This window comes from Parasteatoda tepidariorum, chromosome 6 (genome assembly GCF_043381705.1).
Source record: "Parasteatoda tepidariorum isolate YZ-2023 chromosome 6, CAS_Ptep_4.0, whole genome shotgun sequence".
NCBI lineage: Eukaryota > Metazoa > Arthropoda > Arachnida > Araneae > Theridiidae > Parasteatoda > Parasteatoda tepidariorum.
The window spans coordinates 1,393,186-1,412,076 of NC_092209.1; the positions used below are offsets into that span (position 1 = coordinate 1,393,186).

Consider the following 18,891-nt stretch of genomic DNA (forward strand, 5'->3'; position numbering starts at 1 on the left):
CTTGAATGCTCATTGCATCTGTTTATCACGATTCAATTTTTTTTTTCAGCGGATGAGCAAGATTACACGACTTCTAACAAAAATGTAAATTTATAACTTGACAATGGGTTAGAGTATCGCAGGTTGCTTAAATTCATACTAACATAATATTGATAAGTATCTTATAAATATTTTACAATATTTTTTTTAAACTATCGTTTGTTACCTGTTCGAGTAAGGAATGCGTTGGTGGGACGTGTTCCCCATATGCATGGTTGAGCATCCCGCACACTTTTCCTTCCTCCCTCGAAGCATAGCAGTTCTGCCTTTTCTTCGAAATCAGGATTTTTATCCAGAAATTCCCTATGAAAATATAAATCAAGGAATCATTCATTTCATACAATGAACTGTTTAATACTAATCGTATTCTTATTAAGACGTCTATGCTCATAGGAATACGATTATGATTCTATAGTGATGAGCAATTAGATTGAGAATTGAATTACAATACTCCTTATAATGGCAGGAGAATAGATCGAGAAAAGAATTACAATACTCCCTATATGAATGACGGGAGAATAGATCGAGAATAGAATTACACTATTCCCCATAATGAATGACAGGAGAATAAATCGAGAATAGAATTACAATACTCTCTATAATAAATGACGGGAGAATAGATCGAGAATAGAATAACAATACTCTCTATGATGACGAGTGAATAGATTGAGAATAAAATTACAAGACTTCCTATAATGGTTAGTGAGTTGATTAAGCGGTCCACCCTACAATTCCAAATTACAACCTACAGAAAGATGGGTTTTCTCCCTCTCTCTCTCTCGTTTTTTTNGAATACTGTACGTTACGTTATCTTAGAATAAATGTATTGAAGATTATCAACTAATAATAATAGGAAATATCAAAGAAAACAATATATTTATTCTAAGATAACGTAACGTACAGTATTCCAAAACAAAGGTATTCCTTTTTACATAAACAAAAATAAACTTTTTTCAAAATTCAGTTATTCTGCAGTTTGCTTATGCGTGATTATCTTCAATAATCAACTAATAATAATAAGAAATATCAATGAAAACAAGATATTTATTCTAAGATAACGTAACGTACAGTATTCCAAAACAAAGGTATTCCTTTCTACATAACCAAAAATAAACATTGTTCAAAATTCAGTTATTCTGCAGTTTGCTTATGCGTACCGCAACATGGCTAAATCATTTCATATTTAGAATAGATTTGGAAGGAAAAGTTATCAGGGGAAAAAAACAGGGTAATACCTCGTAAACTCCAAAAAATAATAATAAATTAATTAATAAAAATTCATGTAAAGTTGAAGGACATTCTTCGGTATTCCTGTTTGTTAGGAAAGGACCTATATTAAGGTGAATGGAAATACCGGTCAATGACCCTTAACCTTCAAAAACCATTAGTGACAGGAATGTCGAGCAATGACCCTTAACCTTTCAAAAAACATCATATAAATGGTCCATGACCAGGTATGATCTCGGTTATTTCAATCAATCAAATAAAATAATGCTTTTTCAACTAAGCAAATAGCAAAAGTTACTTGAGTGCAGAAATTTTTGTAAAAGCTACATCGGCCGCTCCTTCTGAGATACACTTCATCACCCCTTCGTATCCAGCATATGCATCATCTCCTGAGCACGAAGAAGAATCTTTGCACCTACTGCACAAGTTCGGATATCTGGATTCTGTATAAATGACATAGATTAGAGCTCTCAAATGATCCGCATAACACTTACATTGATCAAACACCAGACCTCATTCAGCTTTCGCAAAATTAGTCAAAACGTGTTTTTATAATTCGTTATGCGTTATTCATACGAAGTTGAAAATTTTTTTTAGAGAGTTTTCTGGTTTAACTTGGAAAACAGCTAGATTTAAATGTTCTATTTTACAGGCTCTAAATAAAACAAAACTCCAAAAGGTTGGCAGTTTCTTTTTTATTTTAAATGCGTTAAAGCGTATGTAACCTCTTTAAGCTAACTACTACTTTAAAATTCGTGAGAACCATGATACAAAGCTACATTGGAGTCTACTAGCGCCTAGCACAATATAATCTTTTTTTTTGTAAAGGATTTAGTTTTTAAAATTGATAATAAGTAATAATTTTTTTTTTCATTACCAGAATTCAGGAGAGACGAGTGATTTCCAGTTACCAAAATGCAGTTTTTTTCAAAAATATCCCTACCAAATTAGTACTAAAGTATATAAAATAAAGAGCTACTTTCATTTCTTTCAGCAGTTGTGATTTTTTGCTGACTTTTTTATAAAATCTTATTTTTTCCTCCTTTCTTTTTCTCCTGTTCTTCACGAGTACTAATTTGTTCTAAATAATGAATCATATTTTTACACTTTTAACTTATTTAATTATTTTCTACTTTTCTCTAATATTATTACTTACATCATTTTAAGCTAAATTCTATGGCATTGTATGTTTCAGTTGAGCCCCGATGGCTGAGTGGTAAAAGCACTAAACTGATAATAGGAAGAACTAGTGTTCGATCCCCATTGGGGGCTCGAAGCTTAAGCCTAGTTTCAGATGATCCAGCTTATCTGGGAAGTAAAGGTGATCTGTGAGCAAAGGGGACCATCATGCCGCAGGTCACCAGATTGTGGAGTCTTAATATACGTGCACCTCCTGGCCTGCAATGGGCTGTTGCAGGAAAGATTTAATTTTTATTTCTCAGTCACAAGAACAACAATCGTCCTCCTCATAAAGTATCTTTTCTCATATTTGGTATTTTATTTTGTTTATGTGTTGAATGAAAATCCACTCAATAATGAGGACTGGACAATCATTTCCATTCAACGAAGAAAAAATAAAAACATCTTACTGAGTTTTTTCTCTACGACGGGATCGGATGACCATTGTCCAGGCACACAGCTTCCATCGAAGAACCTCTGGACAGCTGCCAACTCTCCCTCTTCGCAGTCTGGGGCCATTGTGTGAGATTGCAGCAGTCTCCCCACTGGTATCTGCCATCCGACAGTCCGCCCCAATCCCGTGTGACAGGAGGACTTGTTCTGGAGATCGTCCACTGACTCAATGTCAGATTGTTTTCTCACCACAGCAACCCCTTCATATCTGTGGGGCACTGAAAGAAAGATTAAATTATTATTTCTTTTTATACAAATGAAAATACTACAAAAATTAGATTAGTAAAAGCATATATCCCTTATTTCATTCCTAAATGAGCCTTCCTTCCTCCTCCTATTTTTCTAAGATATTGAAGTTTTCGATTTCACAAAATTGATTAAAAATGATCTCCGCTGTTTTTAAGAACTGATAATCAATCGACACTGTTATTAGAAGCTGTCTTCGTTAGTTTCATTTGTTTGTACCTTACGAGACCCATCAGACTTTCCCAAGTAAACTGATGGTATAAAAATCCATTTTAACATCGCATTCTCTTAAACTTCTATTCGGATGATAGGCAGCACTTGCAAAACAGTTGTTGCTGTTGTTGTAGTTAATTTACGTCGCACTAGAGCTGCACAATGGGCTATTGGCGACGGTCTGGGAAACACCCCTGAGGATGATCCGAAGACATGCCATCATCATTTTGATCCTCTGCAGAGGGGGTGGCACCCCCGCTTCGGTAACCCGACGATCTGCTCGCGAAGTCGAGCACTTAACGGTAGAACAGTTTAACGAGGACCAATACCACACACCCTCGGTCCCTACGCAGACTGATCCAAGTGGTCACCCACCCGCACACTGACCGTAGCCAGTGATGCTTGACTTCGGGGATTTACTGGGAACCGTGTCTTAACGATCAGTCCACTGCGGGACGCACTTTCAAAACAGTCAAGTCGGCATAGCTTTTGAGGAAATCACATGTTTGTGAAGTTTTATTCATTCTTTCGTAAGGAGAATAACTGAAAAAGTGCGAATGAAAAGTAAGTGCCATACTATTAGTTTTAGGGAAATTTCGCTCTTTCACGTTAGCTTCGGTACGCTCCCGTCAGTAAGATTGACCCCAACTGCCCATGTTCGCGTTTATTTCAGATGTAACGTATCTTTACGTTATGATGGCTTGATTTAAGCTGCAAAGACAAAGCTACAAGCACGCTATTTATAGCTGTTGAATGTTGTATTCTGCCCAAGCCTGCCTTCGAAATAAAAACATAGATATGGAATGCAAATTTGAAGAATTGTATGGATGAAACTTAGAAATGAGTCGTGTAATTTTTCAATTAGTTCGTTCAATAAAAAAATTATTTTATTGGTTTTTGTTTAATATTATGGTTGTCTAATGGTACTAGTTCCATAAGAAATCAAATATATTTTCGCTATCTTAGAATTATGAATTATATTTATATATTTAAACCATACAATTTAGTTAAAAGTAGTTATATAATCAAAAGAAGTTAATTAATCAATAGAAGTTCAATAATATTTTTTTAAATAATAATAAGCTGCATTCCTTAGCACTGAATATATGAAAATCTATAATCTGCACATAGAATGTATAATGTCTGCACATAGAACCACAGTTTTGCGTAGAGTAATGCATTTTGAATCGTATGCCACAGCTTTAAAGCGATAGCCTACGCTCATTGCAAATGTTTGTATTTTGGTGGAAGTCAAAATGATATTCCACTACGTTACTGGGGGGGGGGGGTTCAACTTACAATTTTTTGAAAAATCTCTCATTTTCAATGACATAAGCGTAATATTTTTTTCACGGGTGGATGCGCATTTCACCAGAACTGTCGCGAGCACATGTCCAATGACTTGAAATCTTCCGTAAGGGAGCTAACATAAATTTGCGATATCCCCCTATTATTTATATCCTTTTACGTTGCATTGAGTCATAATTTGTTTGATTTTGAAAGTTTGTCCTATAAAAACAAAACAATCATATTTTAGAGCGTGGGATGTATATGTCCCAGTAGTCTTTTTTCATGGGTCATTGGTCACTTAAAAAGACAAATCGAACAGTCTTGGGATACCTTAATCGGATAAACATTTTATTGGTTTCGTAAATTAGGTTTAAATTGATTTTGACTACCACGTAGCACAAATAATTCTAAGGAAGCACATGACGGAATAATTTTATCTTCTGTTAAAACAGGAAAAAATATTTTGAATTAGTTTTCATTTCCCTGCAACGTTAAATATGAGAGATATGTTTAAATATTCTGTCTTATAAGAGACAGATGAACACATGAATAAAACAAATGTTCATTAAAGCTGGAAAATTTTGACGATTAAATAATAACTAAACTCACGTCCATCCACCAGTTCAGTAGTTATAGGTTGCAAGTTAAAGAAAAATCCTCCCACATATAGAGCTGAAGGATCTGCATTCACAAGATCGGCATCACCAACGCTCACTTTCTTTAAGCATCCGTAACTAAGAAAGAAAAGAGAAAAACAATACATATTACAATTACTTACGAAAAAAAATACCGATTTTTATCCTTTTCAATTCACCTTTCCAATACAAAAAAGAGTAAATGTTGGTTGTTATACGATTGTAAGTACTTAAAAATTAATAAATAAAGAAATAAAAATAGATCTAATTTTCGTTTGATGTAATGCGCAACCTACTGTGTACAAGCATTTTAATCAACGTACACATCGCACAGTAATTTGGTGACAATGTATAAACATTTATTTGGAGCGATTAATATTTGAATGAAGATCACTTACGAGGAACTTGACTAACGCACGAGTAGCGAAATATTTCATTCATACTTTTTCCGCTGATAGCCAAATGTTAATCTTTTTCGCTTTTTATTTTAAATTATAAAATACCATACTTCTAAGTCGTTGAATAATTTATTCGATTTCAATAATATACATACGTAAGCAATGATTTAGAATGATATATTTATCCATTTCTTCAATATTCATTTTATAATTATCAAGCAATTACAACTTTAATGAAGATAAAAATTTTATAAAAGGTATCGTTTAATCTTCTTGAATAAAATTGTCTTGTCATTATAAAGAAATGGAGTTGCCGAACATGTAACCAACATTTTTAAACATCATAAAAATTCTCAACATGCTATATATCGTCTTAATCTTAAAATAAATTTTTTAATTACTTGGCCTCGCGTGTTACGCAAGACTATTTTACAAGCCGTTCAATTATATTTCTTTCAATTTTAAAAATTTTTTATTCATTACGCTACCGCGAAGATTATTTTTTAATTATATACTAATCTAATTTTTTAGTATTTTAATTCATGTTTTTATTTAAATTAAACGCTCGTTTTTAAACTAGAGCCAAGCTCTTATTAAAAGAAAACTTAGAATTGTTAATAATTTAACTTTTTAAGAAATTGAAAACATTCTGATGCTTTAAAATTACTCGATGCATAACTGATGAACATTTACTTAGCATAATATTTATTTTTAAAAATGAAGATAAATTATTCATGTTTTTAATTGTTTCTTATTTATTCGTCTAATGAAAAGTAAATGCATACAACGCAAAAAATACAACAGGTTCCATTTTTTTTCTAAATGGAAACTGGAAGGTAAGGAAATTTTTAATTGAAAATTTTTAAATGGAGTGGAAAATTCGTGAATCACTGTTTTATTTTGACGTTCTAACTTATTCTCCCTCGCTTTCTAAAACAGGTTGCCCTTTCAAAAAATATAATGTTGAAATAATTTGATTGAAACAGTTGGTTACATTATTTCTCAACTTTAGCATAATTCCCAAAATATTGTTATGTTGGAAAAATGCTCGATATGCCATATTTTGTTCAATAGCGCACACTAAACATAGAAACTTGTAAAAAGATTCCAAAATCATGCTGTTTATAGTGCTGTTGAAATTTCAATTGTAGACGGAATCGCTTGACAATTTTAAAAAATTGTTTTTCAAATTAGCAGCAAAATCAAATGTACTGCACTGAATTTTTTAGATAGTTATGACTAATTTTATACTATTATTATTTTTTTAATCTTTCTATCTTACGTATAACTTATTTTAATAATACGTTCAGTATTTTAATTTAATATACCTTGTTACTAACTCTCAAAAAATGACATCACGAAGTTATTTATGTCTGGAGCGTCTTGAGAATGGATGCTTATTTTGAAGCACTCAAAACGTGTAAATTTTTATTACCATCTTCCTTTTTTGAATCAAATGTTTCGTGCGCTCAAAAAAGGAACCCATTCTCAAGATTCTTCAGATTGAAAAAAACGCACTTTTTTTTAAAAAAAATGGAAAATGAAAGTGAAAAAAATTAGGAGAACCACGGTAGCCGAGAGTAAAAAAGAAAATAAATATGCTGCCAGAGCAATCTTGACTACACCGGACAAATAGACGCGCTTTAAAATTTTAACTAAAGGAACATAGTAGATAAGTCCGTTATCAAGAATGTTATTATAATAATCGATTGCAGCACATTCTTGAAATCTTGGAGATAAATTTAATACCTTGTCGACTTTAGTTGCATCGGACAAAACGGAAGTGGTTTAAAATTTTGACTAAAAGTGCACAATATATCCATCATTAAAATTTGCAATAAATCATCGATTGAAACATATTTTTGAAATCCTGAGCATGAATTCCATTTCGATAAAGACAAAATTTTTACCACCCCTGTCACATCAGTTCATCTTGATAGCAGGGAAATCTTTTTTATTTATGATGAAAGCAGATTCCCTTGTTAACGATACGGGTTCCACGCCCACTTTGGTTACTGCTTGGGAATGCATTTTGCCCTGATTTGCCTCTCTTGGCCATTGCGGTTTATCTAGTCGTGTTTTTTTCCTTTATTTTCTATTTCACTCTCGGGTACTGCTGTTTTTCCAGCTTTATTTTTCACTTTAAATTTTCCTTTATCAATCGCAACTTCACATTTTCTATTTCAAATCACTTTTGTTTTCCTCATTCCCCGTCAGGTAAGTTTTAAGAGTGGACGTATATTTTTGAGCTCTCGAATTTTATCCTATTTTTTGAAGCCAATGAAATTTTTATCAATAAGTATTTATACTCGCTTACATTTCAGTTTCGATCATTATTTTAATCAGAATCTTATGCTCGTAAACATTTCATTCAATTATTTTAACTGTGCTCAGGTTGTCCTTAAGACTTTAAAGAAACTGTGCCATTAATATTGTAATTATGAAGTCATCTTTAGCTGTAAAATTAAGGTTTCGCCAGATATTTGGCGTTATCAAAATGGATCATTGGATCATGTGCTGAAACTAAACCTAATGAAATTTAACTTTGTAGTCTTGTTGCCCCCATTTAAATTTTTTAAGAACCTCTCTTTAAAAGGAGTCTGTTGTATTGATTGTGAGAATAGTAAAGTAAGTTTGTAATAAAAGGAATTGAGCAACAAAATTTTAGTAGTGATATTTGATAATACATGCAGCAGATCGTAATTCGCGATCGCAACGCTCGAGTACGCCGTCTAGCGGGAGCCTGNCCCCCCAAAAAATATCTGTTGCCTAGAAACTTCGAGATATTTTTCTACTATCTAATAAAAGATAAGCTTTTCCGAGCTAACTGAAAACGATGAATGAAAATGATTCAATTTTTATTTCATTATTTTTTATTGTCTTAACTTGGCAGCTTAGCACCGAAGAAACACTTAATATTTCTCTCTCGTCAAGCACATAGTTCGTTTAAGGTTATTTTAAATTGCACCTCTTATGTTATTTGGCTACTTTATTTTAGGCGATATTATTTGGCTATTTTATTTTTGGCTATATTATTTGCCTATTTTTGGGTAACTAAGCCAAATATATATAAATTCCTAACACCCAAATGTAAGAACCAATTTTTTCGAAATTTTGTCTACCCCCAATATTTTGGGGGTCAGGAATCCAAATATGTAAAATGAAATTATTCGTTTATTCAGAGATAGAGTGCCTGTATTGCACTCTATCTCTAGCTTACTTGCTAGGCACTCTATTCAGAGAAAGTACGTCCTTGTGTCTGATTTCGAAACTTAATTTATAGTTAATATTAATTCATTACAATATTTTAGTTGAGAACCTCCCCTCTTCAAACATTAAGATTGACACTTAGTACGTGAAAATCGGATCATTAGAACGATAGTTATTCGAGGTGGTCGTTTTTTTTTTTTTTTTTTTTTTTTTTTTTTTTTTTTTTTTTTNTTTTTTTTTTTTTTTAATTTTTTTTTTCGCGCACTGTACATTATGCATTATAGTATTCAATTGCACAAACTTTTTCCTTCGAACTTGAATGATTCCCCTTCAACGCCACAGGTATTCACGCTGTATAGCACAGCTAATTCTTAGAAAGTATCTAAACTGCACGTTTCAATAATCCATCACTCAATGACTTTTGAAAGAAATTCAAAAGACCTCTCTTCTTCAAGATTTTGCGATCCTTAAAGATGTTTGGAAAAAAAAGCGACTTTTAAGGAATAGTAGCGCATTAAATTTTAAATTAAAAAAAAATAATTTCGAAAATGGGAGGAAAACTTTAAAAAAGTTTTAGGGAAAAAAAAACGATTTCTTTCGACCTTTACTTTACAAATACTTATACTTTTTCCCAAAAAAATTTACGAAAAACAACTGAAATTAAGGAATTAAAAAAGTAACGAAGGACAAGTGAAATTATTTTACTTTTGTTACAAGTAACAAAAATAAAAGAAATGCAGCTTGCCATTAGAAGAAATGTAACTGCATAAAAACTTAGCAAAAAAGCAACTTCTGCAAAAGACTTTTTTAGCCAAATACAATTTAGCGAACCATACATTTTGATCTACTACTTTCGTTAATCCTTTGCAGTCGTATGTTTATTCGCAGCCGATAAACCTTTTTTACCGTTCCATACATGCATTTAGCCACGAAAGAAAAAAAATTGTTGTTGTTTCTAATACCACTAGCCGATATCAGCAAGCCTGCTTGGTGAAACCAAGCGAATTTAAGGCAGAGGGTGCGATTCTTGTTTTTTAGTGGTGCCATCTATGACCAAGAATACGACTTCAGCCACACACACGTCACAACCCTTTTATACAGCGGACCCATTCTTACATCCCTTCATTCATCCGCAGATCACAATTTTGACCTGAACCAGAGAACGATTCATCTCCATTTCAGTACTCCCAGAGGTATGATTTGTTATGGAAACATAAAGAACTTTGTGATCCGACAGATTTAACGTGCACCAGTCACCATTTACTACACGGGGAAACTTCAGCCCGCGGGACTGAACTCACCTCTTCGACACGAGCCCAACCCACCAGGCCCAGACTTAACTTATAGAAAAAAACTTGCTTATGTGTGTGAATGAATCTTGCATATGTGTTTTCAATGAACTCTTCCTCCTTGTTTCTTTCTGCAATCAAACAACAAACTTTGATTCATTTAGTCCTTAGTAGTGATTCATACGCTTCGTCGGTCCTCGTTCATATATTAAGTTGAGACCCTGTATATTTCTTTCGCTTCATACTTAACAGGAATTAGTGCCTAGTAAGGGTTGTCTTTGGGGAATACCCAGTATATGGGAAAATTCTCCGCATTTATAGTATTACAATTCGAGAATTTAATCCGTTTTTCTAGAATTATCCTCCTTTTCGGATAAAATATGCAAAACAACATTTCTAATTTTCTCCTCGGGGAACGTTTTTACACTGAGTATTTTATTTATTTTAAAAGAGAGAGAGTTGGAGAAAAACTTACGTGTCAGGTTGAGTGATACACGAGAATGTTTCAGGCAGATCGGAAGCCATTTCGTTGCATGCCGATGATAATGATTCCGGAACACATATCCGCACATCTGGAATGTTAAAAACAACATTTAATTCTGGANATTAAAAAAATGAAAAACAGTGGGAGGTTAAAATTGTTTAACGCTCGTCACCTACTTTGTTTTTATTATTAGCGGTTCCCTTTCATATTTCACTCCCCCAGTTATAAAAAGAGTTCCTCGAAAGACCTCGATGTCTTCTTTTCGAGCCCTCGAGGAAAGGTTAAATGTTGGATGCTTTTTTTAATTCTGCCATAACTTGAAAAAAAAATTAGTAAAATTTTTAATTAAAAAAATAATCGTTGATGTTGATTGATTTTGCGCCTTTTTGAAATAATGCGCCCATGGCATTCGCCATACTTGCCATACCCTAGATACGCCACTGTCTATAACATCTTATCCCCCTTTTTGGTGTAGTGCGCTCAAAACAACCCTTGTGACCCCTAACATTTTCTGATAAAATCGTGGTCTCGTTAAATATGTTCGCCAGAAGCAAGTGTGCAGTATGTGTGGGGATATGTCAATGAGTGTGCCTAAATTTTTTGACCTATTATGCATAAAATTATAATATATAAATATTTTATCTTTATTTAAAAGGAATTTTTTATTTCTTGTGAGCATTTTTACTTTGCAATTTTAAAATACAAACTATATTTAAATTATGCAAAAAAAAAATTTTTTTTTTATCTTTATTTCAAGGTGACAAGAAGCTTGAGAAAGCAACAAAATTGGTTTCAATTTCAATTTTACCAATTAAATTTAGATTTTTTTTCAAGAATGTTGGTTAAGAAGTTGAAAAAAAATATTTGTTGTCTCGCTAAGTTAGTTAAAAAGTAAATGTTCTGGGTGCAATACCAAATTTTAATTAAATTGGAAAAACCTTACTTTAAAGTGGTTACATTTAAGTGAATTTTAAATCAATTTTAACCAATCTATATTAACCAAGCTTCTGCACATTATTTAAAAAAAATATGCACATAAAATTGGATTTGGATTCTATTGGATCTTGTTTGACTTCGTCAGACAATTGGAGGATACGGAACAACAACAACAACAATGCACATAAAATGTTTGGACTTTTCATCTACTGAAAAGTTTATGCCTATAACACTGACCAGAAGCCGAGGTTGACCAAAGTCATGATTTTTTTTTCAATCACAAAATCGTATATATTTGATTTAATTCGGATTTTCCATTTATTTAAATGAGATAATTTTTAAATGTATCATCCAAAGCATTTGATAAAAGATTTCAATAATACTTAATTTTGTCTAAAAATAATATAACTAAAATAGTTAATATTTCTTACTAAGACGGATAAGATTATTATATTATTACATACTAATCACTGATTTAAAAATATCATAGTTATATTTTACAAGCTCAACTTGGTGATGATAGTTAGAAATCGGGAGACGATTCGTCTATTAAATACCCAATAAAGTGTAAATTAGTTTAGATAAGAAAACATTACTGAAAAAAAATTATGTCAATCTGGATTGAGCAAGTTTGATACACGATAACTGCATATTTAATGTGATATAAAAGCACTGCATTTTAATAAGCAAAAAACTAAATGGGTATAATTAAAACGAGTTTTTAGCCAGAAAATTATTTTAAATGCATTTAATGGAAAATTACAATGTAAAAATTTCATATCACTCTTATTCACGTTTAGTCTATTTTGAAACATAATACATTCCTTTCGATATTTCTTAGTAAAAAATCTTCATTATCAATAAAAGATTTTAGAAAATCGCTCCATGAGGAATTTATTTATTAATTCTATTGTATAATAATATTTTCAATTTAAATTATATATTTTTTCAATCGATATTTTTTTTAATCTGTCTGTTTAAACTATTTATTTATTTTTTATTATATTGCATTAAAATATCTTGAACTTAATTATTTTTTACTAATAAAATTAAATATTGTAGAAAATAAAGTTTTTTTTAAAAAAAAAATCACAGTTAAATTAAGTCAGTGATTTCTTTTTAAAAAAAATGATTTAAATCACGATTTTAATCATGACTAAAATTAAGTGATTTAAATTATGCCGACCCTGACAGAAGCGATCAGAAATTTAATCCAGTATACTTTTTATTTAATTTATGATTAATCATAAAGAAAAACATTAAAATCAAGTTGAATAATTTCGTCCATTTTTCTTTTTTTCCCGTTTGAAATGATTTTAAACTAATTCTTTCTTCGTTATTTATTGTAACTTCGTAGTAAAAAATTTGTGTGTATATATAGCGTAATAACTAAATACAAAGAGGACAAAATGAAAAAAAAAACACAAAGAAAATTAAGAAAAACAATAAGTTTTATTTGCGCACATAAGCTGCAAGTAAATAGAGCTCATAAAATGAGTTCAAAATATAGAGAAAACATAGAAGAAATTATAGAACAATGAAAAGAAAGGAGGAGGGGGGAAGAAAAATAATAATAAAAATAATAAGAAATCGGAAAATTATTATAAAATTATAAAAATTATGTAAATTAACAATAACAATTAACCCAACGTAATTAAATTCTATATAAAATCAATGAGTTAATTGTATATTATTGTAATTAAATTTACTAAAAAATTTTCTTTGTTAATTTATATAATTTTTACCATGTGCGAACCCATGACTAAAATTATGTGTAAAACAGGCAATTTATGTTTCTTTCTCCTTTCTATTTTTTTTTCTTAAATAAATGTTGATTTCTAAAATTATTAATTGACGACTTCTTTAAATTATCCAGTATAATATTACCTTGCGCACATCCATTTTCGGCCCCATCCTTAGTAACTAACAAATCAAACGCACTTCAGTACTGCAATAAGAACGCACTTTAATACGAAATCCCTCTATTTACGCTTTTACCTCAATCTGCGTTTTTGGTTTTATAGTTTGCAATCTGGCAATCTTATTAAGAAAATATTTTAAATCATTCTTGAAAAATTTCCCGTTCATGTAAGTTCATTCGAATTCGCTACGCGCTTAAGTATCAAGGGATTGAAAAGACACAAAAGCTTAGCAGTATTCTTTTAATTATCAATAATGAATAGAATCTCTCGGATCATTCATAGTAACATCATAATAAATAATGGTTTGAATCATTTCCTGGAGACTATTCATTGTCACTGGAAAAATATCTGTTTAGACTCAAAATTGTTTTTGGAATCAATTTGGAAATTTCAGTCACTCTATCGGAAATGGGTGTTAAAATAACATTGCGTCTATAAAATAACATTAAATGCATAAAATAACAATAAAATAGCAAGCAATTCGGTCGGTGCAAAGGAAGGATCGCAGTAATGGAGGTCGTATTAAGGAGCGTAGACTGCATATCGGAGATATGTGAATTGTCGCTTTACATTTAATTATAAAAGAAGAGATTAGTAAATTAAGATTGTATAACTTAATCTCATTTTAATTATAGAACGAGAGACTAATCCATTTGCGTAACACATTATACAATAATGAAATTTTCAGAGAACTCAAATTTTATTAAGATATTCTGCTTACCCTTTATACAATAAATGTGTTATAAAGAAATTACACATCCGTAGTTTTGCACACAAAAAATTAAATATTGAAAATTTTTGCCTTTCATAGAATAGGCCCATTCATACAACTACACAGATCACAATTATGACCTGAAATATCCACTACCCCCAGAGGTATAATTTGCTATAAGAACATGAAGGACTTTGTGACCCGACAAATTTAACATGCACCATTTACTACAGGAGGATCTGGATTCGAACTAGAAAGCGTTCAAATACATAATTTGAATTTTAAAAAAAAAAATATTCTCTCATTTTACACGACTTCAAATAATTTATGAATGTGAATTTAATTTTTATAAGGTGCCGCCCCTTTCCTGTATTTATCTTCATTTCATTTATTTTGAGATTATTATAGATTTCCATCAACGGAAACTCTCGAAAAGTGCGAATTTTAAATTAAAGACATTCATAATACAAACGCTATTTGTCTATTCAAATGAATGTAAAATTTTTTCATTGCTTTCTTATAAAAATGGTAGGTTCAGAATTATATTTTTATTAATATAACGAATTCTTAACACATCCAAAGCTGGACAAGTTTTTTTCTTTTCTATTTTAAATGCGCATTAATTGAAAGCTAAAATGATATTATCGTGAATACCACTCTCATTTTTTTAAGCAATATCGGCCTTTTGTTTACCTTTGAAATTATCAAGTATATTTATAAGCTATTGAATAGTGTGTTTAATACAATAGTACTTTTTTCATACAAAGAAAGCATATACAGTTGCACTCTCAGGGAAGATATTTTTTGCGGTATTTGTGTCACTCAATTCCGACAACAGAGCAGAAACTGATTTATTTTTGCCATCATTTATAAACATAAATACATAATTTTCAGATTATATATGTGTTTTATTAATTTTTATACTCTAAAGGTTAAAGTCCTTTCCTTTCAAATCGCATTCAATAACAAAAGTGACAGTCGACAGCTACCTAAAAAAGGAACTTAGCTTTGTTGCAAAGCTTTCTTCAATATTTTATTCCCTTTTAATTTGAAACGGCTGTTTACGAATTAACAATGAATGTTTCAGTAAAAAATGAAGTTGCTCACCTTTTAATATCTTTACCGGATCTAAGTTTTGAAAACTTAATCCTCTAAAATTTAAAAGCAATAGGACTAAAGTGTGTGTGGGGGGGAGGGGGGGAGAAACGTTTCAATAAGACTGACAATGAAGACGCTTGGAAGTAAATTCTAAAACAAAAAACATAACGAAAAAGGAAAAATATCAAATTAATAAAAGATCTGCCAGTTTTCGATCGACAAAATTCTTAAAAATATGGTCGTTTCTTAATTTCACAGGCATAAATTATTAACTGATTATTTCCTTTAGAGGTTAACTCGCATTGACGTATCATATGAATTACTGCAATTTGAGCCGTGATGGCTCAGGGGATAAAGCGTTCGCTTTTCAATGAGGTGGTTCCGGGTTTGAATCTCAGCGATGGCTGGTCGTTGCGAATTCAGCACCCGGCTCGCACCGACCACAGTGCTGAATTTCAGTGGTAGACGGATCATGGGTTAGAGTCCCCTCGCGATCATGCTAAACGTGCGAGATTTTCCTCTCCATGTAAAGCAAGTGTGGGTTAGTTCCATCAAAAAGTTCTCTATGTAGGCAAATATTTCTCCCAATCCAGGAGTTCCCTTATCTTCTGGATAGGGTTCAAAATGACAAGTCTACGGAGTTGAACATTAGTAGTCCTAAAATTGGGTCGGCTGCTCAACGACGGTTATAAAATAAAATAATATTACTGCAATGTAATCTCAAAATGGGGAGTCATTTCAATACCATTCTATAATTAATTTTTAAAATAGTTTTGAAACACTTTTTTTTATCAAATGGGATAAAAATCTAGATTTAGGTTTTTTTTTAAAATGTAAAATTTCTGAATGCATAAAATGTTTTAATATCTTACAATTCAAAAAATTTTTCCATCATTAACAAATTAATTAATAAAAATTATTTAATTCGTTGAAATTACCCATTTATCTGTCATTGGGCAGAGAGCATTAGAAATATACTGATTTATGATTGATTAACGTTCGTGAACAAGCTAAGGAGAAATGATATTTTTGGGAGGAGCTACAAAAAAACGTAACAAAAGGCAATGCCGAGAAATTCAATCAGAGAGCTCAAAATCTCTTGGGGATATTGTAAAGATGTAAAGGTAGTTTACACGCACCCGGTTCACCTCATTGGAAGGCGAGGGCTCTATCCCCTAAGCTACCAAGGCTCAAGTAAAACATTTACCGCTAAATGAAAAACAAATTTAAATAGAGTAAAGTGTTTCCATACTTTTATCTTTCCTCGCCTTTGGCGCAATAACTTAAGATGAAGTGGCAAGTGCCGAAAGGCAGGTACCACGTGAAAATCCACTACATTAAAGCATTAAAGTGCTTTCTCAGTGTACTTGTGCTTTTTGCGTAGAAACACAAGTACAGAAAGGCTCCAGCACGTTGGTATAGACAGTGCGTCCCCTGATGAAGTGCTGTTTTTGCTAACATACATATCTTTAAAATTTCGTTTTGCTTATTTTTGGTTTCTAACTTTTGATTTAAATCGTTTACATAAGACAAATTTGATTTTAGCTGCTTTTAGCGCTTTTCTATTATTTTTTTCCATCATGTCTTATTATTTTAAAGTTTTGTCCCAAAACTTATGATTATCTTGAAATTTGTTTGAATCAATTTTATACTTTGATTTGATTAAAGCATAGTAAATTCACAAACATAGTTATTTTATTTATTTACTTTTATTGTACGAAAGTCATTTTTACTTTATTTTAGAAGTAAGAGCTTTTCTACTTATTTAATATTATTTTAACTAGCTATTTTTTGTATTATGATACTATCAGACGATATTTTGCTTTGTATGACTGCGCGTTAGAGTCAACAAGAGATCAACGTCGAGTTTATCAAAACAAATAGGTAAAGAGGAAGATAGTTTAAGATTTAATCATAGGGTGCGGATAAGGAGAAAAAACCTTACCATCAAGCATTTTATCCTGGCATTATCAAATTGATTCTGCTTTTAAAACAAATAATAAAAAAAGTAGTAAATGAGTCGAACATAATTGGGAGTTATCGAGGAAAAATTAAGAAGCGCTAGTAATGTTAAGATAAAATATTACATTTTATTACATTTTTTCCCTACAAGAATAATTTAATAATTCTAAGTAATTATATCCAACTTCAAGGATTTGATTTTTAATTCCAAATTAAATCTAATTCTAAAAACCTTTAGGCTTCATCTCTTAAAATATTGACACATTGATAAAGTAAATTAAAATATTTAAGATTAGACCCATTAATAATGCCTTGCAGTACATGCAAATTATCAAAAGTTATTAGATTTTAAAGACAAAAATATCTTTACTTTACTTACATTGAACATTCCGATTCCTCCCCCCCCCCACCTCGAAAAAATGCGATCGATTGAATGGACGAATGTATTAGAAAAAAATATGATCCATTTAGCTTTCAGCACATAAAATCTCTAAGTCGCAATTATTTTCGCTGAGTTTGTAAATCATTAGTTTCGAAAGTTTTAAAATCAACTAGAAGGTTACTTTTTTAAACCATTCGAACATAGCGTCTTTTAAAAGATCGGTTCTTTTTTGAGAAGAGAGAAAAGTGGTCGCACGAGTGTTTAAAATTAAAATTTAGTAATTGTTGTCTACCGTAATATATAAAGGCAATATTAATCCATTATATTTGGATCTGAATTATAACCTCAGTTCTTTTTCAAATCTGTGCGTTAGAGTCAACAAAAGATCAACGCCTGTGGTAGAAAGCGGAGAGAAATATACAAATGGTATAATTATAAGCAAATAGTGTTCTACCACTTTTTCATATTTATTATTTAGGATAACTTTTTGAGACATGAATGGGTTAACATCCAAAAACTTACTACTCATTGCTAAAATTTAATAGAATACTTGGAAAATAATTTTATGTCAATTGTATGTCGAAAAATTAATTCCTCTCTGCCTATATTACACAATTTTTAAGAATTGTGTTGATATCAACTTTTGTTATTATTTCTTAAAATAAAATGACAGGTTTTGAAAATGAATAAATAGCGTGCAACTATGTTTACTTACGCTTTGCGTGCGCTGCCGAAAAAACTGTTAACAGGATGATCCAAAACATGACCGTGAACTGAATTGACTTAAAAGAGAAATAAGCCAGACATCGATAAGAATATTCGTCTTCTATTTAAATATAAGTAACCTCGAATAAAGGTCAAGACTCATTGGGAAACAGCGAGTGGTGTGTCGTCAGGAACAGGTCAACCCAGATTCCTCACTATTCTAATTCCCCCCCCCCCTCTTACTTTCTAAGAGAAAGTGTTTGTAACCCATAATCCAGCATCTTTCTTTATTAATGTCGAATATACGTGTTGAAAATAAAATTTAAAATAAGTTACCTCTTCATTAGAATAACCTATGCTAACATCAAAACCAGTAAGAGACATCCTCCATTTATGAGCTATTATACTAAATATGTAGTACTTATGCTGTTAAACATGAAATTATATTATAAATATAATTACACATTATAAGTATGCTATTGCTAAAATATGTACCATTTATTACTATCAC

At 31.3% G+C, this 18,891-nt stretch overlaps 1 protein-coding gene across 1 annotated transcript in view; it reads right to left on the reverse strand.

Annotated features, from left to right (window-relative positions):
• The window catches only part of LOC107437031 (transferrin), a 36,030-nt gene extending 17,392 nt beyond the window's left edge, over positions 1–18,638 (reverse strand). The window contains exons 1-6 of the mRNA XM_016048895.3: positions 18,391–18,638; positions 10,655–10,751; positions 5,257–5,381; positions 2,856–3,116; positions 1,565–1,709; positions 206–342 (exon numbers count right to left, since the gene is read on the reverse strand). Coding sequence (XP_015904381.2) covers positions 206–342; positions 1,565–1,709; positions 2,856–3,116; positions 5,257–5,381; positions 10,655–10,751; positions 18,391–18,439 — 814 coding nt within the window. The 5' untranslated portion in view covers positions 18,440–18,638. The remainder of the gene's footprint in view (positions 1–205; positions 343–1,564; positions 1,710–2,855; positions 3,117–5,256; positions 5,382–10,654; positions 10,752–18,390) is intronic.
• Positions 18,639–18,891: the final 253 nt, after the last annotated feature.